Source organism: Solanum dulcamara, chromosome 2 (genome assembly GCF_947179165.1).
Source record: "Solanum dulcamara chromosome 2, daSolDulc1.2, whole genome shotgun sequence".
Classification (NCBI taxonomy): domain Eukaryota; kingdom Viridiplantae; phylum Streptophyta; class Magnoliopsida; order Solanales; family Solanaceae; genus Solanum; species Solanum dulcamara.
This window is the reverse complement of record NC_077238.1, coordinates 71,194,773-71,222,739: the sequence shown is the minus strand read 5'-3', so window position 1 is coordinate 71,222,739 and position 27,967 is coordinate 71,194,773. Positions and strand designations below refer to the sequence as shown.

At 35.2% G+C, this 27,967-nt stretch overlaps 4 protein-coding genes across 13 annotated transcripts; 2 read left to right on the top strand and 2 right to left on the bottom strand.

Annotated features, from left to right (window-relative positions):
* The first annotated feature begins 2,559 nt into the window (after nucleotides 1–2,559).
* LOC129880678 (DExH-box ATP-dependent RNA helicase DExH10-like) lies at nucleotides 2,560–11,378 on the top strand. Its single transcript, XM_055954825.1, has 16 exons — nucleotides 2,560–3,628; nucleotides 4,513–4,827; nucleotides 4,925–5,029; nucleotides 5,115–5,183; nucleotides 5,356–5,523; nucleotides 5,604–5,675; nucleotides 5,769–5,885; nucleotides 6,607–6,831; nucleotides 6,919–7,077; nucleotides 8,109–8,198; nucleotides 8,344–8,436; nucleotides 8,954–9,107; nucleotides 9,575–9,723; nucleotides 9,799–9,894; nucleotides 10,753–10,845; nucleotides 11,083–11,378. Exons 1-16 carry the CDS (start codon nucleotides 2,654–2,656, stop codon nucleotides 11,191–11,193), a joined length of 2,991 nt encoding a protein of 996 aa, XP_055810800.1. The 5' UTR covers nucleotides 2,560–2,653; the 3' UTR covers nucleotides 11,194–11,378.
* A 162-nt stretch (nucleotides 11,379–11,540) lies between these two features.
* Nucleotides 11,541–13,534, bottom strand: LOC129880679 (cytochrome P450 CYP73A100-like). The gene is made up of 2 exons (XM_055954826.1): nucleotides 12,672–13,534; nucleotides 11,541–12,381 (listed from the first exon to the last, which is right to left on the bottom strand). Exons 1-2 carry the CDS (start codon nucleotides 13,511–13,513, stop codon nucleotides 11,643–11,645), a joined length of 1,581 nt encoding a protein of 526 aa, XP_055810801.1. The 5' UTR covers nucleotides 13,514–13,534; the 3' UTR covers nucleotides 11,541–11,642.
* Nucleotides 13,535–15,607: 2,073 nt separating this feature from the next.
* On the top strand, nucleotides 15,608–25,787 carry LOC129880674 (pentatricopeptide repeat-containing protein At3g42630). 10 transcript variants are annotated; one of them, XM_055954814.1, is made up of 8 exons: nucleotides 15,610–15,792; nucleotides 16,406–17,625; nucleotides 17,820–17,907; nucleotides 23,871–24,254; nucleotides 24,508–24,752; nucleotides 24,858–25,034; nucleotides 25,116–25,181; nucleotides 25,642–25,787. In XM_055954814.1, exons 1-2 carry the CDS (start codon nucleotides 15,700–15,702, stop codon nucleotides 17,561–17,563), a joined length of 1,251 nt encoding a protein of 416 aa, XP_055810789.1. In that variant the 5' UTR covers nucleotides 15,610–15,699; the 3' UTR covers nucleotides 17,564–17,625; nucleotides 17,820–17,907; nucleotides 23,871–24,254; nucleotides 24,508–24,752; nucleotides 24,858–25,034; nucleotides 25,116–25,181; nucleotides 25,642–25,787. The 10 variants fall into 10 exon arrangements, with proteins under 10 accessions (XP_055810792.1, XP_055810789.1, XP_055810796.1 ...); XM_055954817.1 differs by having other exon boundaries at nucleotides 15,608–15,792; nucleotides 17,828–17,907; nucleotides 24,858–25,181; XM_055954821.1 differs by having other exon boundaries at nucleotides 16,421–17,625; nucleotides 24,858–25,181.
* On the bottom strand, nucleotides 21,558–27,695 carry LOC129880675 (U-box domain-containing protein 35-like). The gene is made up of 10 exons (XM_055954823.1): nucleotides 27,518–27,695; nucleotides 25,057–25,154; nucleotides 24,830–24,954; nucleotides 24,522–24,733; nucleotides 24,361–24,427; nucleotides 23,902–24,232; nucleotides 23,470–23,571; nucleotides 22,917–23,345; nucleotides 21,813–22,568; nucleotides 21,558–21,646 (listed from the first exon to the last, which is right to left on the bottom strand). Exons 1-10 carry the CDS (start codon nucleotides 27,693–27,695, stop codon nucleotides 21,569–21,571), a joined length of 2,376 nt encoding a protein of 791 aa, XP_055810798.1. The 3' UTR covers nucleotides 21,558–21,568.
* Nucleotides 27,696–27,967: the final 272 nt, after the last annotated feature.

The following is a 27,967-nucleotide window of genomic DNA, read 5'->3' as shown; positions in this document are numbered from 1 at the left end:
GAGCGAACGTTGCTAAAGCGATTGGATATGCTTAAGCGATTGTCGCTAAAGCGACCTCCCCTCGCTAAAGCGAGTGCACCACAGTTCAGCAACTCAAATTCTCTGAGTCTCCAAACTTTCGAAACAACCCTCAGGATACGTTCGAAATCTCATGTACACAAATCGTATATGCAATCCTACTAAATTCGACGTTCCAAACTCAATGGAATCATCGGAATTTAAATTCAAGGCCTCCTTGACCTGAAATCCGATAAGTCGCAACTAAACTAGTTTCGACACTTGAAATATCCAAAATACCCTTAGGACCTCTAAAAATTGTAACGAAGTCATTTCTAGCATTAGAATCACCTCCTGAAACTATTGGAACCATTAGAAATCAAATTCGAGTACCCGAACCCCAAATGTTGACCAAAGTCAAATTTGGATCAAACTTTAACTCAATTTTCAATTTCGGACCTAAATTCCACGTTTTAACTCCAAATCTGATTCCGGCAACTCTCCTAGACCAATTTCCACATTCCAAAACTAATGGAATCGATGGAATTTCATTCCGAGACTCAAAACTCCAAATAACTCTGAAACTCTAAATTTGACAACTTGAGTCTTTAAAATCTATTTCTCAAGCAAAACCTCAAATTTTCACAAGATTTTCAAAAACTAACTTTCAGACTCAACCAAAAGTGACTCAAAAAAACTAACAGGAGGGGTAAAACGATAATTTTATCAAAAATGTCGAAATTGACCTTCGTGGTCATTATAGACGATACAATATCTTTGGACCAATTACACGTAAGAAAACATTTATTGTGTCTAGAACTCGTCACAATTTTTTGAAAAAGGACGAGAAGACAATTGAAACTTTTGAATTCAATAAGAAAGTTTGAAATTAGTTTCAACTAAATTTAAATTTTAACAAAAAATAAAAAAAATACTAAAATTATATCTCACTAAATTGTCTTAGATATCTTTATAATTTTAAAAATTATTAATTGATTATATTAATGGGATCATATATTTATATAGGGGTTATCCGAAAATATATTATCTTATTGAAATTGGCGATTTTTTTCACTGGTCCAAGTCGTGATCGAAAAAAAATATTACATTAAAAAGTGCATTAATTTACCGAATATTAATTTGGAGATATTCTATTGTACATGAACTGTTTGTTCTATGCATTTGAATTGTTTCTTCTGTGTATTTGTTCTGTTTCTTGTATGTATCTGAACTGTTCTGTTTCTTCATTGTATCTTATCTCATTTTTTTTAATGTATGTGATAAAAGTTTGTACTTGTCAGATAGTTGCCATTGTTGACCCCAAAAAACTCGAAATTCAATTAACAAAGACGGGAGAAGAAATTTAGGGAAGAGACGACGAAAAAATTGCTGATGCTCGAAAAAAATGTGAAAGAGTTTTAATTTTTTTGATTTTTGTTGGATCAGTGATTGGCAGATACTCTCGAGTCATTATACGCGTGATTTGCTCCTAGATTATTGTGTTTCACCTATATTTCATAATTAAATATACATAATTAAATGTATCCGCTTAACTCGTATCCAAGATACTCGATCATGTATCCAGACGTTCTAAATACATGTATATGAGGATCAAAAAATGACAACAAATGTAATATCAAAAACTCATGTGAAGACAAGCAATTAACCTCCATACTAGTAAAATTTGTATTATTTATGCTTAACGTCACAATTTAATGTAAATATATGTTCAAAGTTAAATAATAATAATAAATATATTACAAAAATATGACAAACAAATATAACTTTTTCCTTTAGAAAGTAAAAGATCAATGACCTTTCCGTATATATATATTTATTAAAATTTCAACCATATTTGTATGCAAATATATTTAGGAGTGGTCATGAAATTATATAATCTGGTCATAAAATTTCAAAATTCAAGATAAGCTGAATTTCAGAATTTTCAAGATTTTTAAAAATAATAATAAAATATTTACTCTAAATTATTAATAAAAAGTAAAAAAACAATTCTAAATTATATTCATGATCAAATATAATTTTTTACTTTAAGAATATTTTTTTTCCTTTTTAAGTTTTTTTTTTATAATGAAATGTGACCAAGTGCTCCGTAGTTTGGATGATTGTTATGTATTATTTCATAATATATTGTACTATAGTGTATTGTAATGTTTTAATGAATATAATATTTGGATAAATTGTATCGTTCTATGTCGTTACATATGTCACACATTAACAATTTGAATGATAAACCTACGAAAAAAGTAGAGTACGTGATAAAGGAAAAAAACTAAAATAGAATTATTAAATAAAAAATAAAAATAAAATAAGAAAAAACTATTAAGATAATGACACGATCACACACCAAATTGATCGTTAGACAAAATAGTACTTTTTATAGTTATCTAACGATGAATTTAAATAATACGATATAATAAAATTATGTAATAATCAAAAAAATATATTATATTTAAACTAACAATATAATAGAACGGAAACAAGTACTAACAACCATCCAAAACAAGTTGTTATATTCATCTTAAACCCAACCAATAGCGAGAAGTCATATTCAGATTGGGAAAAATTGGTTAGTAAAGAAAACAACTACTGTAGTTCGGAGAAGGGTTTAAGCCGAAACCCTAAACAGAAGCTGAAAATGGAGTCTTCTCCGTCTACGGTGAAAAGGAAGGAACCGGAGGTGAACTCCGACGAGAAGGAAGTCCCGGAGCTAAATTCATCTTCCAAGAGAGCAAATTTAACTAGGACTTGCGTGCATGAGGTAGCAGCTCCATCTAGTTACACTTCAACCAATGACGAATCAATTCACGGAACCCTTTCAAATCCTTGTTACAATGGTGAAATGGCGAAAACCTACCCATTCAAGCTCGATCCATTTCAGGAAGTGTCAGTTGCATGCTTGGAACGGAAAGAGTCAATCCTTGTATCAGCACATACCTCCGCTGGTAAAACTGCTGTTGCTGAATACGCAATTGCAATGGCTTTTAGGGATAAACAAAGGGTTATTTATACTTCACCTTTGAAAGCTTTGAGTAATCAGAAATACAGAGAGTTAAGTCATGAGTTTTCTGATGTTGGTTTAATGACTGGTGATGTAACGCTTTCACCAAATGCTAGTTGTTTGGTGATGACGACGGAGATTTTAAGGGGTATGCTTTATAGGGGTTCTGAGGTATTAAAGGAAGTTGCTTGGGTTATATTTGATGAGATACATTACATGAAAGATCGTGAAAGAGGGGTTGTTTGGGAAGAGAGTATCATATTCTTGCCACCAGCTATTAAGATGGTTTTTCTTTCAGCGACTATGTCCAATGCTACCCAGTTTGCCGAATGGATATGCAATATTCATAAACAGCCATGTCATGTGGTCTACACTGATTTTCGGCCTACCCCGTTGCAGCATTATATGTTCCCCATGGGTGGTTCTGGATTGTATCTTGTTATTGATGAGAATGAGCAGTTTAGGGAGGACAATTTTTTGAAGATGCAGGACAGTTTTGCAAAGAAGAAAGTGGGAGATGGAAACAACAGTGGAAATGCTAAGGTTAGAGGTAGAATCGCAAAAGGTGGCTCTACTTCTGGTGGTGTATCAGATATCTGCAAAATTGTCAAGGTATGTAGTTTGGTACTTTGGTCTCCAGATGATATATTATCTTGGTTTTGCTCTTTCGTGTTATATCAATTTACTTTCTTAGGATACTTAGATTTTTGTCATAACAGTGTTATTATAGATTAAACTTGCTTCTTGAGTGAAGCCATGCTCTTCAAAGAACTTCGTGCGTCTAAGAGTAAATGGGAAGAGATGGAAGTTTAATAATGTATCATATTGTATTGTATCGTATCGTATTGGGTTGTTTTAATGAGTACACTATTTAAATAGATTGTATCGTTCTCCGTCGTTACACAATGTCACATCAACAATTTGAATAATAAACCTACAAGAAAATTAGGATACAAGGTAGAGCTACTATAAAAACGTAGGGTAAAAGATAAAATATGATTATTAAATAATAAGTAAAGACAAAATGAGAAGAAAATATTGAGGTAATGATGTGATCACACCAAATCGATTGTTACATAAAATGAGACTTTTTGTCATTACCTAACGATGTATTTAAACCATAGATACAATATAATTTAAGTAACAATCAAAACAAACATTGTATTTAAACTAACAATACAATACAACACAATGGGTAACAACCATCCAAACAAGGTTTATTTCTTAAATATACTATTATATATTAGATGCTGAAATTAGTTATTTTAATTGCAAGTTGATTATCATAGAACTAAACTCATTATATTTTAAAGTTTTGTGATAGTGTGCTCTACTTCTGGATTTTCCCCTTCATGTCCCATGAACCTTGTCACTCGTTTGCCTTATGGCTTTTATAAACACCGTGTCATAATACATTGCCTTTACAGTTCTTTAATGATTTACTATAACAATGGTGATGGCTCATATCACTGAAGCAATTGATTCTTGACAATTAGATGATCATGGAACGGAAGTTTCAGCCAGTCATTGTGTTCAGTTTTAGTAGAAGAGAATGCGAACAACATGCAATGTCTATGCCCAAGCTTGATTTTAATACTGAAGAGGAGAAGGAAGTAGTGAAGGAGGTTTTCCATAATGCAGTGGATTGCTTGACCGAGGAAGATAGAAACTTACCAGCTATTGAATTAATGTTGCCCCTACTTCAGCGTGGGATTGCTGTTCACCACTCTGGCCTGCTTCCTGTTATAAAGGAACTTGTGGAACTTCTATTCCAAGAAGGACTCATCAAGGCTCTTTTTGCAACAGAGACTGTAGTGACTTCCCCTTTTTTTTGTGTCTTGTTATCTTGTGTAGTTAGACGGCCCTAATTGTTTTTCTCTTTTGTGTTTCCTTCTACTGTTTTGATAGTTTGCCATGGGGCTAAACATGCCTGCGAAAACTGTTGTCTTTACCAGTGTAAAGAAATGGGATGGTGATAGTCATCGTTACATTGGATCTGGTGAGTATATACAGGTGAGTCTGAATTGCCCATATTACATGACTTAAATCATTTTGCATTTCAGTTTTTTATTCTTCAATTTTTTTTTCTTTCATGCAGATGAGTGGAAGAGCAGGACGTCGTGGAAAAGATGACCGTGGCATTTGTATTATCATGATTGATGAGAAGGTAGGTTGGTAGTAATATTCTCACTTTAAGAGTATCTTGTAGATAACTGTTATTGCCATCTTGAAATGTATAGTTTTAGCCACTTAAGCATATGCAAAATTGCAAACAATGTTGTCAAGAATTCTTCTTTGCTCTTTTGGTGGATGTCTTACGTAGTGTTTGATGATTTCAGATGGAGATGGATAGCATCAAAGACATGGTTTTGGGTAAACCAGCTCCATTAGTCAGCACGTTTAGGCTGAGTTACTATACAATTCTGAATTTATTGAGTCATGCCCAAGGCCAATTTACTGCCGAGCATGTTATCAAAAACTCGTTCCACCAGTTTCAGTATGAGAAGGTTTTGTCTTTATCAACACCCATTCTCTCTTTGACTGCATTTTTTTTTCATGACTGACAGTGAGGTTGTCTTTTTGTCAGGCGTTACCTGACATTGGAAAGAAGGTCTCTAAGCTGGAAGAAGAAGCTGCAAAGCTTGATGCATCAGGGGAGGTAAAATCAGTTGTTATCGAACTTATCGTGGTTTTCAGATACCTCTATCTTCTTATGCAATAGATCCTGAATTTTTTTTCTCTCCACTTGTAGGGTGAAGTTGCAGAATATCATAAACTAAAGCTTGAGATAGCACAACGTGAAAAAAAACTGATGGCTGAAATAACACGGCCTGAAAGGGTTCTCCATTTTCTTCTTCCTGGTAGGCTGGTAAGTGGCGAGGCATCTCTATTTTCTGCTGCACTTTTGTGAGTATATTGAGCTCTGATTAGTGTGGACGTACGTTACGTTACCCTTTTTTGACCCCTTATATGATTTCGTCACCATATCTCTGGAATGTCTGTACCTTTCCTCTATTTTTGGGTGCACATGAATCTATCTGCCATATTTTTGAAGGCCCACGAAATGTAACTTTTAACTAATTACTATTGATACCTAAGCCTCTTTGTGAGACGAGCCTTAATTCTGTGCTCTTGCCTTCTGCAACTTACACTTTTGATATTTCTTATAGTTTCTTGCTCTTTTTTTAATCACTAATTTCTTGCTCTCGTTCTAACTTTACCTTTCTGGATTTTTTTGCTTGGGTCACTATTGCTCCTTACCTATCAAAATAGATAGAGGATTCTATTTTCTCATGATGCTACGTGATTGCTGTTGGTCTCCAATCACTTAAGCCACTGTACTCACCGTGGACCCCATGCGATGGGGGATTGTGCGTGCTATATATTACTTTTGTGGTGTTCAATTCATTTTTTTTCATTATATATTACTTTTGTGGTGTTCAATTCATTTTTTTTCATTCTAAAAAATAATCATTTTTCTGTTTGTATTGTTTGAAAATTCATTCAACTCATTTTTCTGTTTGTTTTGACTTTCCCCATTAGACTGTTCATCTTAATGTTGTTCATTGAGTTTGTATTGATGATGGCAGGTCAAGGTATGGGAAGGTGGAAAAGATTGGGGTTGGGGTGTTGTAGTCAATGTGGTAAAAAAGCCTCCAGCTGCATCGGGTTCTATGCCTGCTGCACTCTCTGCTTCACGTAGCACAGGCTATATTGTGGATACCCTACTTCATTGCTCTCTTGGTTCTGGTGAAAATGGTTCTCAACCCAAACCATGTCCTCCTCATCCAGGGGAGAAGGGAGAAATGCATGTAGTGAGTATATAAGTTTGTTATAATTATTTATTTCATACACCTAAATTATATTATGATTTCATTCCTGAGTATGTTTCCAAATATTAGGTTCCTGTTCAATTGCCCCTGATTTCTTCCCTCAGTAAGCTTAGAATATCTGTTCCTCCGGATCTTCGGCCACTGGAAGCAAGGCAAAGCATTCTTCTTGCTGTTCAGGAGCTTCAGAAACGTTTTCCTGAAGGCCTTCCGAAGCTTAACCCTGTAAAGGTATGAATAATCTTACTGCTGGTTCCACATTGGATTCGGCATTTGACATTTTAAATATGGAATTTGGCCATTTATTGCCAACCATCTGTTAGTAAAAGCCAAAACTTAAACACATTATGTTGAGAGAAGATTGACATCTTAATTGTGTCCTTTTTGGTTCCTTTTGTTAAATGATTATCTGAATAACTGAAAATTCTTTGTGAGGAGAGTTTGCCAATCATGTCAAAAACCATAAATTAGTGTCACTTGTAGGAAACTGGTCTGCGTACACTTTACCCTCTCCAAACCCCACGATGTGGGATTTCACTGGGTTGTTGTTGTTGTAGGAAACTGGAGCCATGTGTAATTCAACTGTATTTACGTGTTCCTTAACAAACAGTGGAGGCTATATGCACTTCGTGGTTGATCTGTACCCTATATGATTGCAGTCTAGGCTAACCTACTCACAGAGCATTTTTTAAAGGTTGATGCGCAATTCTCTCAGTAATAAAAGAAAAAAGGAGAAAGAAAGAGCAGAAAGGGAAAGTATCTTCGGTCGGCTAATTGTACTATCATTATCATATTACTTTCATTCATTCTGTATTCTAGCTGGATTTGATGCCAAGTACCATTCTACTTTCATTGAGGGACTTGTGTCTTAGGTCACAAGTTCGAGCCTTGTGCCAATCGAACTAACTCTGGTATTTAGTATTAGTTGATAAGGGTAGAGGGGAGGGCCCATCATCCGTGAGTTTCAAATGCTATAGTTGGCCCCAAGGGTTGGCTCCTGACGGATTTCTTGGTCATCTGAAAAAAATTAACTATTCTTACTTTCTCTGGCATTCATCTTATGCTCGTCAGAATTCTGCATTTGTTGTTCTTGTAGTCTCACATGAGTTTAGCATCATATCCAGCATAGTTTTGTTATGTTTGGGTCAAGTATAACGGAGGTTTGCTGGTTGTGGAATGAACCTTCTAAACAATCCTTCTTCAGCTTCAAACTACCAATCAAGATAAGTTTATTGCTGCTTTTCCTGATTCTATCATTGTAGGACATGGGCTTTGAAGATCCTGAATTTGTTGATATAGTGAACCAGATTGAAGAACTGGAGAAAAAAATGTTTGCTCATCCACTACACAAGGTTTGACAAAAAGTTTATTTTGATACTCTGTTTAATCTGTGAGGAAGCATGAAAAGTATAAGCTTTTACTTTTTATGCTTTTGATGAATATGATTTAATTATTGTCACTACTTTCTACATATGATGCTGCACACACGTGGAACAGTCACAAGATGAACATCAACTTAAGAGTTTCCAAAAGAAGGCGGAAGTGAACCATGAAATTCAACAGCTCAAGTCAAAAATGCGCGATTCACAGGTAAAGCTCCTATGTGGCATGAATCAATTAAATCAAGTCCCAAACTCGTTTGTTTTTTCTACATGAATCCTCTGTATCTATCCTGTTCTATTCGGGTCTATTTCACTCCAATGTTCTTCAATCACTAAACTATGATTTTTGTCATATATATATATAGAGAGAGAGAGAGAGGGAGGGAGGGAGGGAGGTGGTCTTATTCATGTATTTTTTTTAATTAGGTTGGTTCATTGTATAATATTTCTGTTTCCAGTTTTTCTATTCAAGATTTGCTTTCTCTTTTCATTTAAAGGTTCAGGATGTTATCTCTTGAACAATCAACATCGTGTGGCATGTTTTTTTCTCTCATGCTTTTCAAGTTTTCTTCTATACTATTATACTCTTTTAGCTTCAAGATGGTATTTACTATTTATATATATTAAACTTCACTTACATCACCTTGGAGTTATTGCTGTAACCCTTTAGTACTTTACTGGATTTTTTCAATTTATTTATTCAATACGAAATTGACAATTTTCAGCTTCAAAAATTTCGTGATGAACTTAAAAACCGTTCCCAAGTCCTGAAGAAGCTGGGTCACATAGATGCTGATGGTGTTGTGCAGTTGAAGGGACGCGCAGCCTGCTTGATAGACACTGGGGATGAACTCCTCGTGACTGAATTGATGTTGAATGGTAATATTTGTTCCATATTAGAATGCAATTTTAATTCTTTGGACTTGATTTAAAAAGTGGGAGCAATGTGTATTACTTTGGAACACATAAAGACGTGGTTTTGAAATTCTTAAGAGTGAAAGCAAATGAGTTCAAATTAAAACGAATTAAGGCTTGCCTGAGCTTACTCTTTTTGCGATATAAGGATTTGTCAACCATGTAGTTGCACTGAAACTAATATTACAAAAAAAATAATTCTTTTTTCCTTTACTGCTCAGTAGTCTCTTTTATGCTTTTATTGCTGAGTATTTCTACTAACTGGATTTCAAAATCCAACTATTTGCTGTAGTTTTCCTTTGGGCGTCAGGCCCTTTATATGCTGCTTATCTTCTGCTCGATACTTCTGCGCTTTGTCGCATGGTATGCAGTTGTGCCAGAAGTAGCTATGAACCAGTGATATACGATTTGTAAATAATCTTTTTTGCTAGGTACATTCAATGATCTTGATCATCATCAAACTGCGGCTCTGGCAAGTTGCTTTATTCCAGGAGACAAAACAAATGAACAAATACATTTAAGAGCTGAGCTAACTAAACCATTACAACAGCTACAAGATACTGCAAGAAGAATAGCAGAGGTCAGTCTTATGTAGGGTTTGGAATTCAATGTTTGCATGTCAAAGCACAGGCAAAAACTTTTTTCCTGTTTGCAGATTCAACGTGAATGCAAGTTGGAGATAAATATTGAAGAGTATGTAGAGGCATCAGTACGGCCATTCTTGATGGATGTCATTTACTGTTGGTCAAAGGTAAAGTGTCAATGCCAATGTTGTGTTCAATTCCATTCTTGAATTAGAGTGATACTCAAGTTCATGTTTTTTGTAACATTTTCTGTAAGCCAACTCTCAAGGAGCTTATGATTGACACTAGTTTTCCATGCTTCAAGCCAAAGAAACTACCATCTATAGGACATCCATCTTTCTGCAACCAGCAACCTCCTCTATTTCTCGTCTTTTCCTTATCTGATAGGGAAAAAAAATGATCTTTTAAAAAATTGCACCTTTTTTATTTTTTGGGTTGGGGGGTGGACCATGAAATCTGTCCTTTCAACCATCAAATTCCAAGCTCTTTATTACTTGCAAACCTACTGGAAGTCCCCTGTGCCTTCAGTGCGGTTTTCCTGACTAGAATGCAAGTCATTTCTTGTTCTTTGTGGTCAGCCTAACTCTGTGTGTTCATGTTATGTTCATCTTTTTGGTTAAGCTCCATGATCGTCATTTACCTACAAGAGGCACATTCAGGAATATTGATCTGCTATTGGGCAATTATTTTTGTTCCGGAACCATAATTTTCTAGTTGGAACTTGGAAGTTGGGATTACTCTTTGCTTAATTTTTTTGATTGAAGCCAGTTGGAGGAAAGTTGATTATAAACAAACTAGTTTCTCATATTTCATGGAAGAGGTTTATTCAGTGCAACTCAACTTCAGTCTTTAAGGAACATTATTTTAGTGTTGCAAGATTAAAAATGAATGATTGCCCTAAACAGGGCTTTCTAGCATTGTCTCTTCCACATTGACTTAACCTAGAGTCTTTCCCTGCCCCAATCAAAAGAAAACACTGTGAGATCTTATTCTTTTCTCTTATTTGTCTTAATGCTTTCTTTCAGGGAGCATCTTTCGCAGAGGTTATACAAATGACGGATATCTTTGAAGGTAGTATCATTCGGCTAGTAAGAAGGCTTGATGAATTTTTAAACCAGGTAATTCAAGGCTACTTTGGTATTGTGTTTGTGGGATAAAAAGCAGATCTTTAATATCACAGGTTCACTTAGCTAGTTTGGTGCATCAGGGAGTACTTCCATGAAATAAGTTTATTTTCTTTTTTATTATTAATGCTTGGACACAAGCATGTCATTATGTAACACTTCGGATATGAGGTCTCCTCTTTATATATGTTATGGAATCAAATACTGGAAATTTGTCTCTTGGATTTACAGTTAAAAGGTGCTGCACATGCTGCGGGAGAAGTGGATTTGGAGAACAAATTTGCTGCTGCCAGTGAGAGCCTTCGGCGAGGAATAATGTTTGCAAATTCTTTGTATCTCTAGTCTAGGAGTGAGTGTGTACTTGGGGAACTCTCATTAACCTTAGATCAAGTGACGTGTAAAATCACCCCCCTCCCCCCCCATTTGATATGAGGATTAACCGGCATTTCCTTTTCTTCCTTTTATAGATAAACTAATAGAGTGTTCCACTGCTCAAGGATAGATGTGGAGCACAAGTTATTTTCCTAGTTGTAGCTTTTTGTAACTGATGTATCTCAGTTTTGTAATACACACAAATATGAAAATAAAAATTGACGCTGGAAAGCAGAATGTGTCGCGTGGAAACTGTCTTGGCTGCTGTAGTAAAGGCACAGAATGTGAAGACTTATTTTTGAACTACAAAATGATATTATGGTAATACAAAGAGGTGGAAAAAAAAACTACAAAATATTCATTGAAATCTTTCAAGAGTGACAGTAATTTTGCTTTCTGGTAAGCTTGTGGAAAGCATATTATGCAGCAAGAGGCTTGAACACAACCGTGGAATGTTTTGCAATGTGCAAGCTAAACTGCCCTCCTTTCTCACTTGTATCAACTTTTCCCTCACCTGGAGGAGCCTGCATATCAAAATTTGACACTAGTTTGGCTATCACAAGCCCCAAAATTGGCAGTGCAAGGATGATTCCGGGGCAGCTCCGCCTCCCCATACCAAACGGCAAGTACCTGAAATCCACCTTACCACCAGCAACAGCTGCCTCCGTGCCACCATCCTCCTTAAGAAACCGCTCGGGCCGGAACTCATTAGGGTTTTTCCACCATGCAGGGTTGTTAGCCAACCACCATGCATTCACAACCACCTTAGTTTCTTTAGGAATAGTGTAATCTCCTAACTTTGCTTCATCAAGATTCATATGGGGTACTAGTAATGGTATTGGTGTGTGGAGTCTTAGTGTCTCATTTACTGTGGCTTGCAAGTAGGGCAGTTCATGGAGGTTTGATTCTGTGACTGACTTGCCTTTAAGGACAGTTGAGATTTCATCCCTAATTTTCTGTTGAACAGTTGGGTGATTGACAAGCTCAGCTATAGCCCATTCCATGGACCATAGAGTTGTTTCAATTGCTGCAACATTGATATTCTCCACAATATACAACACATTGTCTTCACTTATTTCTCCTTTCATTTGAGCATCTATTATGTGATCAATAGCACAGCTTATCTTGTGTTTTTCTCCATTTTCACCCATTATTTTCCTGTACTCAAAAAGTTCAAAGAAAATGTTAAACATGAATAGGTTTTAGGAGTTTTTCAAGTTTTCACTCACAAAACTTCAAACACGTTAAATGTCCAAACACAACTTTAACTTTAAACTACGTACTACATTTCAACTTAACCCCAAATGCTACTTTTTTTTTTGAATACCAACCAATTCATATCCAAACTTCTCTGTTAAATAATTCAAGATTATGAGATGAATCTCCTCCTTAAATCCACAAAATAAAATAAAATAAAGCAGAATAGTAATGAGGGGAAAAAGGGTTACCTTCTTTTCTCTACAAAATAATTATTGAAGAATGCAAGTCTCCTTGTTTGCAAGTCTTTGCACTTATTAAGATACCCTCTCAAGAATGGTCTAAGCAAAGGGATAAAATCACCATAATTGTAATCAAAGCTCTGAGCTAATCTGCTTCTCTCTGAATTGAACTTAGTTGCCTCAATAAACAAAGGATCATCTTGAGACTCAAATTTGGCATCAAACATCATTCTATACATAATATTATATAACATCAATTGCAAACGTTTCCTTATAACAATTCCCTCAAATTTCACATTTTTCAAGTCATCAACAACTAGGTCCATCTCATTTTCCCACATATCACTATATTGGTGCACCACTTTGTTAGTGAAAAATGGTAGTGTCATGATACGTCTCATTTTTCGCCAGTGCTCACCATAAATTGTGAACACCATGTCTTGTCCCTTCCCCGTAAATATGTCAAACACAACGTTACGTGGACGGGACCCGAACTCGACCCCTTGTGTGTGTAGGACTTGGTTAGCTAGTTCAGGATTCGATACGACAGCTAAATTTTTCGACCCTAGTTTGAGCAAAAATATTGGACCATAGGTTTGTGCCATGGTCGCTAGGAATCTATGGTTCAAGTCGTTACCGACTTGAAGCCAATTACCGAAAATCGGGACCGCTCGTGGGCCCGGTGGGAGGATATTTTGGGACTTGTTAACATAGAGGAAATGGACAACAAGGGGAAGTAAAGGGATAACAAGTGAAATGTAATTGAGAGGGAATGATAGTAATTTTGAACATGAAAGAAATGTAATTGTAAAGAGAATGGAATAGATGGTGTTGTTATGTAATTTGGCCATGTTTTTTTTTTTTAATTTGTAGAGAGGTGAATTATGAGAATAAGCATAAGGGGTTGTGTGTATATATATATGAGTGAAAATGACAACATGGTGGAGGTAGGAAAGTTGGTGTCCAATGGTTTTTGTGTAAAATCCATGGGCAAGTCAAATTCTAGGTAGGAGAATGCACATAGTGGCTATGATCTATTGACTTGTGGTTGGTAAAGCCAAAATTGCCATTCACCTTTTATAAACATTTTTTTCTCTGTAATCTATGCAATACCTAAGCTATCGTTTGATCAGAAATTTTAAAAATTTATTTTTATATATCAGTTTATTCATGAAATTTGATTAGATTTTGAATATCTAATCTTCAAATATTTTCAAGTTTCCAAAAATTAACTCAAAATCAGTTTGAAATTTTATATTTCCACTCACAAAACTTTAATTTTTTTTTAAATATTAAAATATATGGCTAAACACAACTTCGAAATTTATGGTTAAGTGGAGCTTAAAGAATCCAATTGGTCATGAACTAATTTCATTTTAAGGAAAATACCACAGATATTAAAATAAGACTTTGAATCCTATGCAGTGCTGTAGAAAAAAATGTTTATACAATTGGGTCAATTTTGAGTAATTATTACGAAACTAAATGCAATCTACAAATATTCAACATATCCACTTGCCTAATTCCATAGATATATACAACTCCATATATTCACAAAAGATTATAATGAAAAATAACAGGGGTCAATGATACAGTTCACATGATTATTTTGTAAAATTTATATCATATCAATATCTGTGTTTTAATTTTGTATAATTAAAATTAGATTTTTTCAAAGCTATCTCATTATCTCGGTTCTTTTCTGGTATTAATATCGATACAGTTTGATTAATTTTCGATTTTCTAAAACACATCTTGTTAAAGTTACCAGTAGAAATTCGAACATGATACCATACATACTTTTATGGGACTTGACAAAATTATACATTATATACTACACCCTTTCGTCGGGCAAAATTTTTTAGAGAATGTTTGTCCTGAGGCATAATTTCTGCGGTATCTGATTCACAAGATAAAACTTTTAGAGAATCTTTGTCTTGAAACATAATTTTTATCACTAAACTTATTCCCTGTAACATAACTTGTGCACTGTACCTATACATAACTTGGGCCACTAAATTTACGCATCAGGTTAATTTATTTTGCCTTCAGACATAATTTGTGCCACTACATTTATGCATGAGCATTGTGCTAATGAACTTATTTGTGAGGCATAACTTGTACCAACAAACTTATGCTAGGAGCATAACTTTTCAACTCTAAACTTATGCCATGTGAATTTTCCTTCGACTTTGTGTTTTTTTTTTCCACTGTCGACATTTCGATCATTTTTTTTGTTGATTTTTCACCTGAGGTTCAGAGTTCGCATTGGAGCATCAACTAAATCCTGATCGTGTACTGTAAGACTCATTTGGGAATGACGCTCCCAACATAATTTTTTCCATATCAGGACTTAAATCCAAAACTTTTGATTAAGTAAGAATCAGTCCTACCACTGCACTACAACTTATATTAGTAGAACATTTTTATGTTACTTAAAACTCCCAATTAACAATTAAAAACCAACCATTTTAAGGGGCAAAAACTAAAATCCACGCCAAATATAGTAATTCTTTGGGTAACCAAACGAAATTATTCTCATATAAAAGCCAAATATATAGTTGAAAACTTACATAAATATGTTATATTAAAAATATATTTACCATTTATATTAATAATATTTTTTTCACCGGACAATATATTTATAACACAATTTTTATACATATTATAAAAAATAATTTATAAAACACATATAATACAAGTTTTATTCATGAATAATACATTTATCACACAATTTAATGCCCTTATAATATATTGTGTTAATTTCTTACCAAACTCTTATAATACATGAATAATTCACTTTTAATACATAACAAATTTATCATAATATTACTATATATTATCATAAATAATAATAAATATATTTTTTTAATTAAAATTAATAATTATTTATTAAAAAGACTATTTTTGAAGCCCATCAGCGAAAGACGGAAACATACATTTAGATAAGAAGTTGAAAGTGGAAGCGGCAATAGGCCCAGTTTTAAGTTTAGCGGCACCAACATTTGTGCGTCTGAGCTTCTCAGGATAGTCACCAATGGCAGCTACGTTAGTTGTATCAACATCCGTAACTCCAAAATTAAGGCCCTTTTCGTTAATTTCCCACCAAAATCAATCTTCTGCACAAAAGGTACAATTTTCACTACCATCCATCTTGTCTATACTCCCATCACTCCCCCAATTTTCCCTTTCAATAGAACTAATCTTTCAAGTTAAATTGAATTAAATAAACTCAAATCAGCGTGTTTGGATGGTTGTTATGTATCCTTGTATTGTATTGTACTGGGCGTAGTAAATAAACAGGCTGTGCACAAGTAACAAATAGGACACCACATGTATCTACTTGTTCTTGTTCAACTTTACACACGTTTAGATGTTTATTTGTGCATATCAAAAGTTATTTAAATATTATGTCTATTGTACTGTATTGTTTTCAAGAATACAATATTTAGATAAGTTGTATTGTTTTCCGTTGTTACATAATATCATACGTCAACAATACAAAGGATGAAACTGCAATATTATAAAGAAAAGTAGGAAAAACAGTGGAGTTATTATAGAATTGCATAACAATGGATTTAACAATACAATAAAACAAAATTTAAGTAACAATCAAGTCAAATATTGTATTTAAAGTAGCTATATGATACAATACAATTAGCAACAACTATCCAAACAATCCTTGCATAAATGGTTTCATAATGTTGCCCTTATAAGGAAGTTGTATACTGTACTGATCACAGTGGCTTTGGCGCAAGAAACAGGGAGGAAATATTGATCGACGTGGTAATTATGCAGATTGTGCTTCACTGATACGGGGGTTAAGTAGGAAAAAGTTGCCTGTTGCTGCTGAAAGGCTAGTCCTTGAAATGAAATCTGAGGGTTTTGTACCTGATAACTCTACCTTGTCAGCATTGATGCTATGCTATGCCAGTAATGGTTTATTTTGCAAAGCATTAGCTGCTTGGGATGAAATTATAAACAATTCATTTCTGCCGGATGTTCATGTAATTGCAGAACTGATTGATATCTGCGGCTGCAAAGGATATTTAGATGTTGCTGTCAGAATGTTGCATCAGACTCAGTTGAAAGATTCCAACATGCTTCGTGATGTTTATGCTCAGGCTATCTCTCGTTTTGGAAAGAAAGGGCAGCTTGAATTGATGGAAGTTATGTTGAAAGAGATGGTTTCCATGGGGTTCCCTGTTGATTCTACTACTGGAAATGCCTATGTAATATACTATAGCAATTTTGGCACGCTGAGTGAAATGGAAGTTGCATATGGCCGTCTTAAGATGTCAAGAATTCTTATAGAGGAAGAAGCCATCAGGTCGATCTCCTTGGCTTATCTCAAGAAAGAGAAGTTTTATAGTTTAGGTCAGTTTGTAAGAGATGTTGGTCTTTGTAGGAGAAATGTCGGAAATCTCCTGTGGAACCTATTACTTCTTTCTTATGCTGCCAACTTCAAAATGAAAAGTTTGCAGAGAGAATTTGTGAGAATGGTAGAAAGTGGATTTTTTCCTGATCTTAATACTTTCAATATTAGAGCTTTGGCATTTTCAAAAATGTCTTTGTTTTGGGATCTGCATGTAACCCTTGAACATATGAAACATGAGAAGTTAGTTCCTGATCTTGCGACTTACGGTTCTGTTGTTGATGCATACTTGGATAGAGATCTGGGAAGAAATTTGGATTTTGCTTTACGGAAATTGAATAAAAATGGTTGTGTTACAGTAGCAACAGAACCGCTTGTATTTGAGGCCATGGGGAAAGGGGATTTCCACTTAAGCTCAGAGGCATGTTTAGAGTTCAGTAAGAAAAAGAATTGGACGTATGAGGAGCTTATCACCACCTATCTCAAGAAATACTTCCGCCGTAATCAAATCTTTTGGAACTATTGATGATGAATAGCATCTGTGCTGGAAGTTCTGTGCAATTGCATTGTGGGCAGTTATTTGAACAAGTAAGCGTGTTTGTCATTGCTTACTGAAAGCATATTTAACTCCATAAATGTGCATAAGTAACTTCTGATATGCGAGACAGTAATATACTAATATCCACTTCAGTCATGTTGCATAGTATGCCATAATATGTGAGAAAGATGAAGCAGTATTTTATCCTAACAAGATTATAATGTTTCGTTCTCTAACTGTCCAGTTCTTCAGATACGCTGTTAAAAGTGGTTTATCGGTCCTGACTGCACCCATCCATTCACTGATGATATAACTAGGAGCTGTATTTATGGGTTAGTGGCAGTTTACAATTCTGAACTTTCTTTTGTTTTTTCTCTTTTCTTTTAATCATCACTTATGCTTTTGTTTGGTCACTTTCTTGCCTAGCTATCCATTCAGTAAGCTCACCTGAGTGGCACAATTTAGTGGATAGGTTAACAGACGCTAACAACAAATTAAAAAAACTGAAGATTAGTAACCTGAAAGAAGACAAACTCCTGCAGATAAATGAAACCCCAGGAGGATCTTCAGCAGCAGTTTTCTCTGAGTGGAACAACTTTATGTCTCCAAAGACTCCCAGAAAACTATCACTTTTCTTAAAGTTTTATATTTATCCACACACACACACTCAAAATTTGCCTTGATGTGGCGAGGGTTAGGTGGACTTACACCTGAGTATTAGTATCTAAAAGAGTGAAGATTGAAGAGAGAGATTAGACTCAACAGATTAATGAGTGGGCCTAGAGTAATGTTAGTGGCTCAATGGGCTGAATTGACAGAAACCCAGAGCAGCTTTATGGCTGAGCTGAGAAAGAGAAGTGCACAATGGTAGGACATGAAAAGAGAAAATTATTGTGCAAATGGGCTCACGAGAGTTTGGCTCTAATATCATGTGAAAGAATATGAGCATCTAACCCAAAACCTTAAGGCAATGGGTGGTCCAGTACTTTATAAATCTCTTTGGAAGCCCGTATACAACCTATGAGGGACAAATGTATTCTCTAACGGACTCCTAACAAAAATCATACTTAAAGCAAACATACCAACATGTCTAAGACTTAATCCCTATTAATTTGTATTGCTTATATAATTTTTTTTCTTTCATTGTTTTTGTGCTATTTTTTCCCCAGACCCCACGATGTGGGATTTCACTGGGTTGTTGTTGTTGTGCTATTTTTCAATAAGTTTGCATCCTGACAAGAAAATTGATCTAGAACCTAACTCAAGCCTAAAAGCTAGCTCATGAGGTGAAAATTGTCCAAAATCATGTAAGGAGACCAAATACCCATCCAACAATTGATGTGGGAACTCAACACCCTCTACACTAGGACTACACATGTGGAGCATGGATAGTATGAGATGGGGGGCTTTACATCTGATAAACCAAGAGAATTGGGATGGGCCTAACTCTAATACCATGATAAGAAAAATGAACTTTGGGCCTAACTCAATATCAAAAGCTAGCTCATGAGGTAAGAATTGTCGAAAACCATATAAGAGATCAAATTCTATTCAGCTTGTTCAGGGTACAGTGTCCTCTTTGATTTTGACAACCAGTAAAGATAAGAAGTTCTCTGTTAAAAGTTGTTATAAGGGAAACATTTCATTTGGATAATACTTGCCTTGGAAGATGTTTTGGAAGACCAAAGCTCTAGTTAAGGTGGCATGTATGGAATGGATTGCAACCTTGGGTGCATATCTACTCAAAATAATTTAGAGAGGAGGGGCTTTATTTTGTGTAACAGATGCTATTTATGTGAATTGTGGGATTTCACTGGGTTGTTGTTGTTGTTGTTGTATGCTATTTATGTGAAGAAGAACAGTAAACAGTTGAACATTTACTTCTCTACTGCAGATTCTCTAGACAACGCTGAGCTTTTCCTTAGCGTTTGTGGCATCTCATGGGCGATGTCAAAAGTTATAAGGGTCTATTAGAAAGATGGCATGTTCAAAGGGTTCCTAGTAGGCTGAAACAGATATGGAAGACTATCCCACCCTGCATTTCTTGGATAATCTGTCTGGAAAGGAACAAAGCTTGTTTTGAAGGACACAGAGATCACAATTCTAGAGTTAAAAATAAGTGTGAATCTGTACTTCTGGTGTAATAGCAATCTGTTAGTTAATCTAGGTTCGTACATGGATGGAGTTGTTAGGTAGAAAAGAGTAGCAGATTGTCTGGTTGAGCTCTGATGTGATTCTTGTATCCTTATTTATACTGTTTCAATAATACTTTACCTTATCAAAAAATCTAATAAAAGGAGACCAAGTACTCATCCCACAACTGACGTGGAACTCCCTTAAGAGATCTCTGCTTCTGCTCACAGTCTCATTCTCCTCCTCTCGACAAGCTTCAATGGAGGACTCTGTGATATCAGTGGACAAGGTCAAAGCTTTCTGGCACTCTCAGGTTCATGATGAAGAAAATTGGAATCTCAACAAGAAATTGCTTCGAGCTACTGCTCTTTTTGCTGGCTCCATCATTTTGATGCGCCAGTATGGTGATCTCATGGCTATCTGAAGGACGATTGGTATTCATTCGCATCTTCAGATTCCAGTCGGATGAAGACCTAATCTCTGCCTTCCCCTCTCCCATCCCCTTCCCCCTTTATGGAAGTATGAAATCCTATGAACTAGAAGTGTAGCTTATCTTCAATGGTCTAGGACAGCTTTGTCACCTTGTATTTTGATGCCCCTTAGTACTTGAAATTTCTGGATACTCTATATGTTTGTGACATGGAAGTGAGAAGAAGGAAAAAAAAAAAAAGCTCCACCAACAAAACTTAAGTCTTTTGAGACAACTTCATTCCATGTGATGTTAGGTCTATATTGTCCCCTTTTACTACCTTAAATAATCATGATTTCGGTTGAGAATATAATTAGCAAAATAAAAGTGTGCTTTCTCTGAGAATTTAAGTTTCTAGATGAGGTGGTCACACACTTCAACGTGGTATTAGAATTCACCGCCACTCAGGGGTGGATCCACCTTATAATGAGGGGGTTCATCAGAACCCCCTTCGGCAAAAATTTATACTATTTATATATGGTTAAAATAATTTTTTATGTATATATAGTAAATGTCGAACCCCCTTCGGCTAGTTCACGTGTCTACTTTTTCATATTTTGAACCCCTCTTACTAAAAATTCCGGCTCCGCCACTGCCGCCACCCATCATCAAAAAGAATTTCCACGTTCTTGGCTAGTGAAAAAAAGAATTAGGCCAACATGTGAGTGTGCATGTTGAGAATATAATTAAGAAAATGAATGTGTGCTCTCTCTAACAGCTTAAGCTTTTAGATGAGAATGATCACATACTTCAACAGTTTCACAAATATGGACCAGTGCATTTGAGTTCAATGTATCACGTGCCTAGTAAATCATCTCTAACAACCTTTCCTCATTGTATCCTCTATGTGCGCTTCTTGCACCTTTTGCCAAATGTCATCATTTTTATTTGCGCATCCAACATTTGCATTTCTCCTTATGCTTTGTTTGAAAGAAAACAAAACATCTTTCAAGTGTTATAATCACAGTGCTTGAATTTTGTGGTTTTACTAAAAGGGCTGGACGTTCCATCTTGTCCATCTTCCAACTTGTTAATCTTCTGGTGCCAAATTTTCTTGGTTAGAGCTAATGAGTACAAGAAATTCCTAGTCCTGCATTTTATAGTGTTACTCATGCCACATGAACTTCCGTAAATTGGATCTTAAAGGAAAAATAACTTTTTATAAAGCAAAAGGAAACATGGTATCAGAAGTCTGTCAACTTTTATGAACATAGTTTAGTTAAAGCATCAATTTTCTTTTTGCTGGATAAAGAACAAGTAGCTGCTAGCTGGATGAAATCAGCTATCTTCAGCTACCTTGAAGATGAACTAAATTAAAGAAACTGCTTGTGGTATCTTTGGTGTCAACAGCGTCTTGGCTCCTTTAACCTTTTTCAGTTTTATGTATATTCTTATTCTCCACTTGATCTTGTGCTTGATGAAAAGGGGTTGCTTGAGCGGCTTTTATTGCTATCAGATCCTGAAATTACCTGCAAAAAATCATGACTTGTTATGTGTTTGAAGGTTCTTCTTCATGGTGGGTATGCCAATCAACATTGCTGACATTCTTCCATCAGCAGCATTTTTCATGCTATTTTCTTGTAATTTGAAACTGTTTTCAATTTGTTTTTACAAAGATGTTCTTATATCACTTACTTGAGAGTTAGATCGACTTTCACTAGATGGGCTTCTTGGGCTGCTTCCAAAATGCATTGGTTGCATTGCTTCTTCAGCAAGTACACGTAACCTGTTAAGTTCAGGCAAAATTACAGTGCCAAGATCTGGTCGATCTTTACGCCTGAGTTCTGCACACTTGAGTGCTAACTTGGCAAATGTTAGAGCCTCTTCCACAGGCCAGTCAGGAACTGCTGGATCAAGCATATCAGCAAAAGTTCCTTTTTCAATTGCCCTCTCAACATGGTGGGTCAAACCCATTGGAGGTCTGGCTGTAATTATTTGGAGAAGCATTATTCCAAATGAGTATATATCAGATTTTGTTCCCAACATCCCAGTTTGCTGATATTCAGGATCTATATAACAAAATGTTCCCGCTGTTGATGTCATTCGGTACTGTGTCACCGAGTCAGCTACAGAAGGGGGGACGAGCCTGGCTAAACCAACATCACTGATCTTACTTACGTAATTGCGGTCAAGCAAAATGTTGCCAGGTTTCAGATCCCGGTGCACTAGAGGTTCTGGCTTGGTCTGGTGAAGGAAAAGGAGGCTTGTACCGACCTCTGCAGCTATGCGGAATCTTAGTTGCCAAGGAAGAACTTGAGTTTTTCCTCTTCGGAAGAGGCGATCATCTAAGCTCCCATTGGCCATGTACTCATACACTAGGCAGCCAAATTCAGGGCAGGCTCCAAGTAGAAGAACCATGTTTGGATGCCTTATGCTGCTTAGAACTTCAACCTGCATCAGAGCAAATGAAAAGGGGCATGAGAGACTATAACCTTTTTGGGAACTACTGTATGACTGATTGGATTTGCTTGGTATGTTTTTTTTCTGTTTTATTTCTGGGTGTGTGTGGGGTGGGGTGTAGTGTTGCATCGTCAATCTCCTATTTCACATAGTTTGATTTGTTGAACGCTGATTATGGTCCAAGAACGACACAAGTTTTTATAAAGATGCTTAGTTCATGACGCCAGAACTCTAATATTCTGTTTTCCTGCAAGATAAACAACTCACATATGTTCTCTAAATGTGTTTAAATCGTAGTTACTTTCTTTTGATCAAAGGAAGGATTCCTCTGTTTCTTACCTCTTGCTGAAATTGTGACCTTCCCTGAGCAGCATCTGGACGGAGAACCTTAATCGCTACCTGCGTGTGATCCAAGAAACACTTGTATACTGGCCCGTATCCACCTTCTCCAATTTTACGAGTTGCTGCAAAGTTATCTGTTGCTGTTTCAATCTCCTCTATTGTATACTTACGATACCGGCAATCACTCTGTGCAAGGGCATCCAGTACCTTCTTCTTCTCTTCAGCTTCTTTGAGTGCCTTCCTTTCTGCACTGATTCTTCTCTGTGCCTCCCGTTCGGCGATCCTCTGTGCTTCTTCCGCTGCTTCAAGGGCTGCCCTGCACTTCGCTTTTTCTTTCTCTGCAACGGCCAGTGCTGCTTCCTCTGCTAGTCGTGCCTCTTCTAATTTTTGTTCTTCTTCTACTTTCCAGCGGTGAAGTTCCATTGCCTGCATGAAAAAAATTAGGCTACATTCCAGTTCACAAGAGAAGGTACTTTCCAACATATTCTGATACACTAATGTACTATACTTTGATTAAAAAACAGAAATTTTCACCACCTCAAATTAATACCTTATGTTTTGCTGAAAGCGCTTCCTTGCATGCTGAACTGTACATGTCCATGGTCTGCTTGAGTTCCTGTTTGAGTCTTCTCATCTCTGCTTCGATGTCTTCCTATATATTAGAGAAAGATATTTATCATTTTTCTTCTGTATTTGGTGCTAATAGTAGTTGTTAAAGAAACCTTTGCTGTCACAGCTTTAGTGAAACATAGGAAAGGTTGAATGACAACACCTTCATAACAACAGAAAGTGATAATTCATTTCCTAGAAGCAAGAGGAGGATACGTTCCAGCAAATGATTAGAGTTTGTTGCACTATATTTATCTTCCTATACTGTTTCTGGAGTTATTTGGTTAAACTTAGATTGCTTTTGTGATATTGTATCTAGTGTGTTTCGACAAATTTTTGCAGGTACTCCTGTACTTGATGTTGAGATGCATACCAGGTTGCTGGGTGAAGACAATGATCCATTGCCACTATCAAAAGAATTTGATGAGAAGGCATTAGCTTCAGATAACCTGGTTGCTGAGTATGATGATCCAAAGCTTAATCTGCTCTCTGTTTCTGAGCTGTTTGAAAGTCGCGGAGCAGAAAATTTAATATCTGTGTCTGAGCTGTTTGAAAGCCGAGGGGGAAGACCCAAATCGTGACCGTCCATAGAGATCGGAAATGTAGAACTTGGACGACCAGAGCTCACAAATGATAAATCAGATTCTGCCACTGAGAGGTCTCCATATGATCTGTTTATCCCTTTACCTCGGTTGAATGGGGACCTGTTGAAAGAGATGCATATAAGTTGAGTCGTTTTATGTTAATCAACCGTTTGTAGTAGTACATTTTGCATTTCCTATTATATATTGCATAAAGTACTGTCCGTTTCCTGATTCTCTGAAAAACTTACTTGATGCAATCTACATCTTCAGTTGAGCTTCGTGATGCGTACGGTGACCTATTATCAGTCACACTTCCTGTTGAAATAGGACAGGTTAAACCTGTTTTAACAGTGTTTCAAGTGTTTTATGACAGAAACTAATGCTATATGCTGCAGGCAGAAAAACAGACCTTTTGTGTCGTTGCTTTGTCCATAACGTGTATCGACTAAGCCAAGCTTAGCACCTAGAGAGGAGGTGGACTGATTCTGCAGCACGGGTGAACTGGGAACTGGAGAAGATGCATTCTTTACCGATTGAACTTTGCCTTTGGCAATCACATAAACTGTGCAAAAGCCAGGTATGATTTTGGACACCGCGCTTGGGACATCCATCATCTTGAATCTTTCAAGTCAAAAGTGTTGTAAGTATCTAGATATGAAATAGTGCAATGTTGGTGAATACTGTATACTACAACTTATTGGAAACAATAGAAAGTACCTGCTAACAAAACCGTTCCTTGATGCAGCGCCCACCACCAGGTTCTCTATGACATTGGCTGTAACATAGTCACTTATGGAGGTCGCTATGTCTATGCCTTCGATTACAACTTCACTGACTTGAATCTACGACAAAGAGAGAAGCTGATTCAGAAAATGAAAGAACATCTGCAAGAACACGAGGAATAAAGATAAAGATTGAACTTGTAAGTAGCAGCGTGCACTTACATTCTTACGGTTGCAGAAGCATCGGAAAGGTAAGAAAAACTCCTTTGCTTGACTATCAGGATCACTTCTACATACTCTGGGGGTTCCATCACTCACATCTGAGAAAGAAACGTCGTTCTAACTAGGTAAAAAAATGCTTTAATGTATTCGATCTTTAATTTTTTTTGGAGGTAGAATGGGGTGCACGTTTAAAGCAAGAGGTGGATATAGGCTTTGAATAATAGGTTCTACTGGACTTGATATTTTTGATATGAAACATATATATTTATATAAATAAAGGAGGAACATAAGCTCGCTGATATTAAATCTCTTACCTTTTAATTACATATTTATTACTATTCCAAATCCATAAAAACTCTCTCCTTTGCTAAAAGTTTCATTTTACTTGATTTTTGCATTACTTTCCGCCTCTCCCTTCTTCTAAGTTTCATTTTCCCTACTCATCTAACATATAATTTTCCTTCTGTAATTCCCTTCACATGAGTCTTTTATAATTATTCTTTATCCTTCATTTATTTACACTTTTATATAATTATTTGTATAGTTTCACAAACATATGCTAATATATATTTTGTTGTTTTTCAGGTTCTATGAGTAGAGATTTATGATTTAAAATTTGGACTTGACAAAAAAATCAGATGAGACTATAGAAGGAGGTGAGATGAAGATCGATGTTCCAAATATAAATTGTATTTGTATATTTAATTACATGAGAAAGTATATTTTTAAAATGTGTCCAGAATTTATTATAAAGGCAAATTAAAAGATGAAATTTCTTTCTCTTTTCTTGCATAATTTGTCAAAATAGTTTAATTTGTATCATCTTCTCTTTTTTGTTTTGAAAAAAATTCTCTTCTCTTTATTATTTTGAAAAAAGTGAACGAAATTATAAAAGAAAATGAAATGAGATATTTCGAATGTAAATTGCATAAATTTGTATGTTTAATTGTATGAGATAGGATGTAAACTATATAAATTTGTGTATTTTATCATATGTGAGATATTATATTTTATAGATGTATGCACATTTAATTATAAAACCAAATTAAAATAAGAAAAGGGTGAGTAATGACAAGTTAGGATGAGAAGGAAAAAAAGAAAAAAAAGAATAAAAGAAGAAATTACATACATTTCTTTCTCTTTTTAAGAAAATCTAATTTGTCAAAATAAAAGTAATTCCCTTTGTCTTGACAGAGGAATTAGAGGAAGAGAATGGAGGATAAGAAAAAAGAGAGAAAAAATAGAGGGGCAAAAAGAAAAGAAAAATTAATTGTTCATTTTTGATCGTAAATTTTTCATATATTTTTTTAATTTTGAATTGTCAATTATTGTGATTTATAATACTTTTTACGCTGTTTATAAATATATAAATTTCATTTCAAAAAATTGAAGATCCTATATGCGCAAATTTCCGATCAAAGTAAAATTGTTTGACTCTCGAAAAACGAAAAGTGCCACATAAATTGAACAAAGGGAGTAGTATTATTTATTGTTCTTACCAAAAAAAGCATTTTTTTAAAGGACATGTAATAATATTAAGTAGGCATAGTTGTAGTGACAATATCATTTTTCGCCCACAAATTAATATTTCTTGAAACTGATAAGAATTTTTAAAAATAATTAAATTATCATTATGACCAGACGAAGCACAGACATATTCACTAATAGATATATACATATATATACGTGGAAAGAAATCACTAAAATTTTAACAAATATTAAATTCTGAATTCATAATTTGAGAACTACAATGAATTCAATGGTAAGAACTTTAAAGATTCAAAGCATCAAGTTTAAATCTTGAATGCGTCTATGTTTTGAAGTCCAGAGAGACACCTCTTATCAACAACTAAAAATATTTCACGTTATTTTTTTAGGATTTTACATGATTTGGGTAACACACTATGCACAGGTAAATTTCACAATAGGACTCATTTTATTGTTGCCTAGAGAAGAAGGCTAGGATAAACATTTCAGTCAAAAAACAGAAAAAAAAAATGCTACCATTTACCAAAAGAGAGAATTCTTAAAACAAATTGAAAATGGCACAAGAAAAGAATCTAAATGGACTCACCCCAAAAATGAATGCCAAATTATAACCACATTCATTAATTGACTCAAAAACGTTGTGAATATGATTAAACACAAAATTAACAATATGGTCAAAATAGATCAACATTGAAGGGAAAAAAAATGCATGCTCTGCATGGAATGCTATCGAAATTTTAAATAGGAACAAAAAGAACAAAACTTAGGCAAACTATTCCATGCATAATTTTGCAGGGAATCAATGTTAAGAATAACATAATTAATCCTCTCCTTAACCTCAAAATTACGGACAAAATTAAAGAATTAGGAAAAAACATTCGATTTTCGTCAATTGTTTTTTTTTCTTTTTCAAAAAACATAAAAATAAAGATTATATAAATGTAGGTAAATAAAGAGGGAGGAAAAAAGAAACCTGCATTAGGAAGGGAATTAGAAGGTCTGACTTTAACATGAAGAAGAGTAACATTTTTGCCTTTGCCAATCAAAGTATCAACTGCCCATTTTAATGCATATTGGCTTCCTTTATCTTTATCTATTGCAACTACTGTTGCCTTATCTTTTTGATCTCCACTAAAGCTCTTTTGGCTCATTATTATTTATAATATATGATCACTTTCAACAAATTAATAAAATTCAATTTAAGATCAATTCTTAAATTGTTCTTTTCAAGATGTCTAATAAGGGACCTCAAAATAGGGTCCCTTCTTCTTTTATAATTTTTCCCTTTGCTTTTTTTTTTTGGGGGGGGATGATCAATATGTTTTTAAAATTTGTTGTTGAAATTAATCCCCTTCTCTCTCTCTATATGAAGATGTTAATTCTTTTTGGAGGCTCTAAGAGTTTTGCCCATTTATCAAGCTCG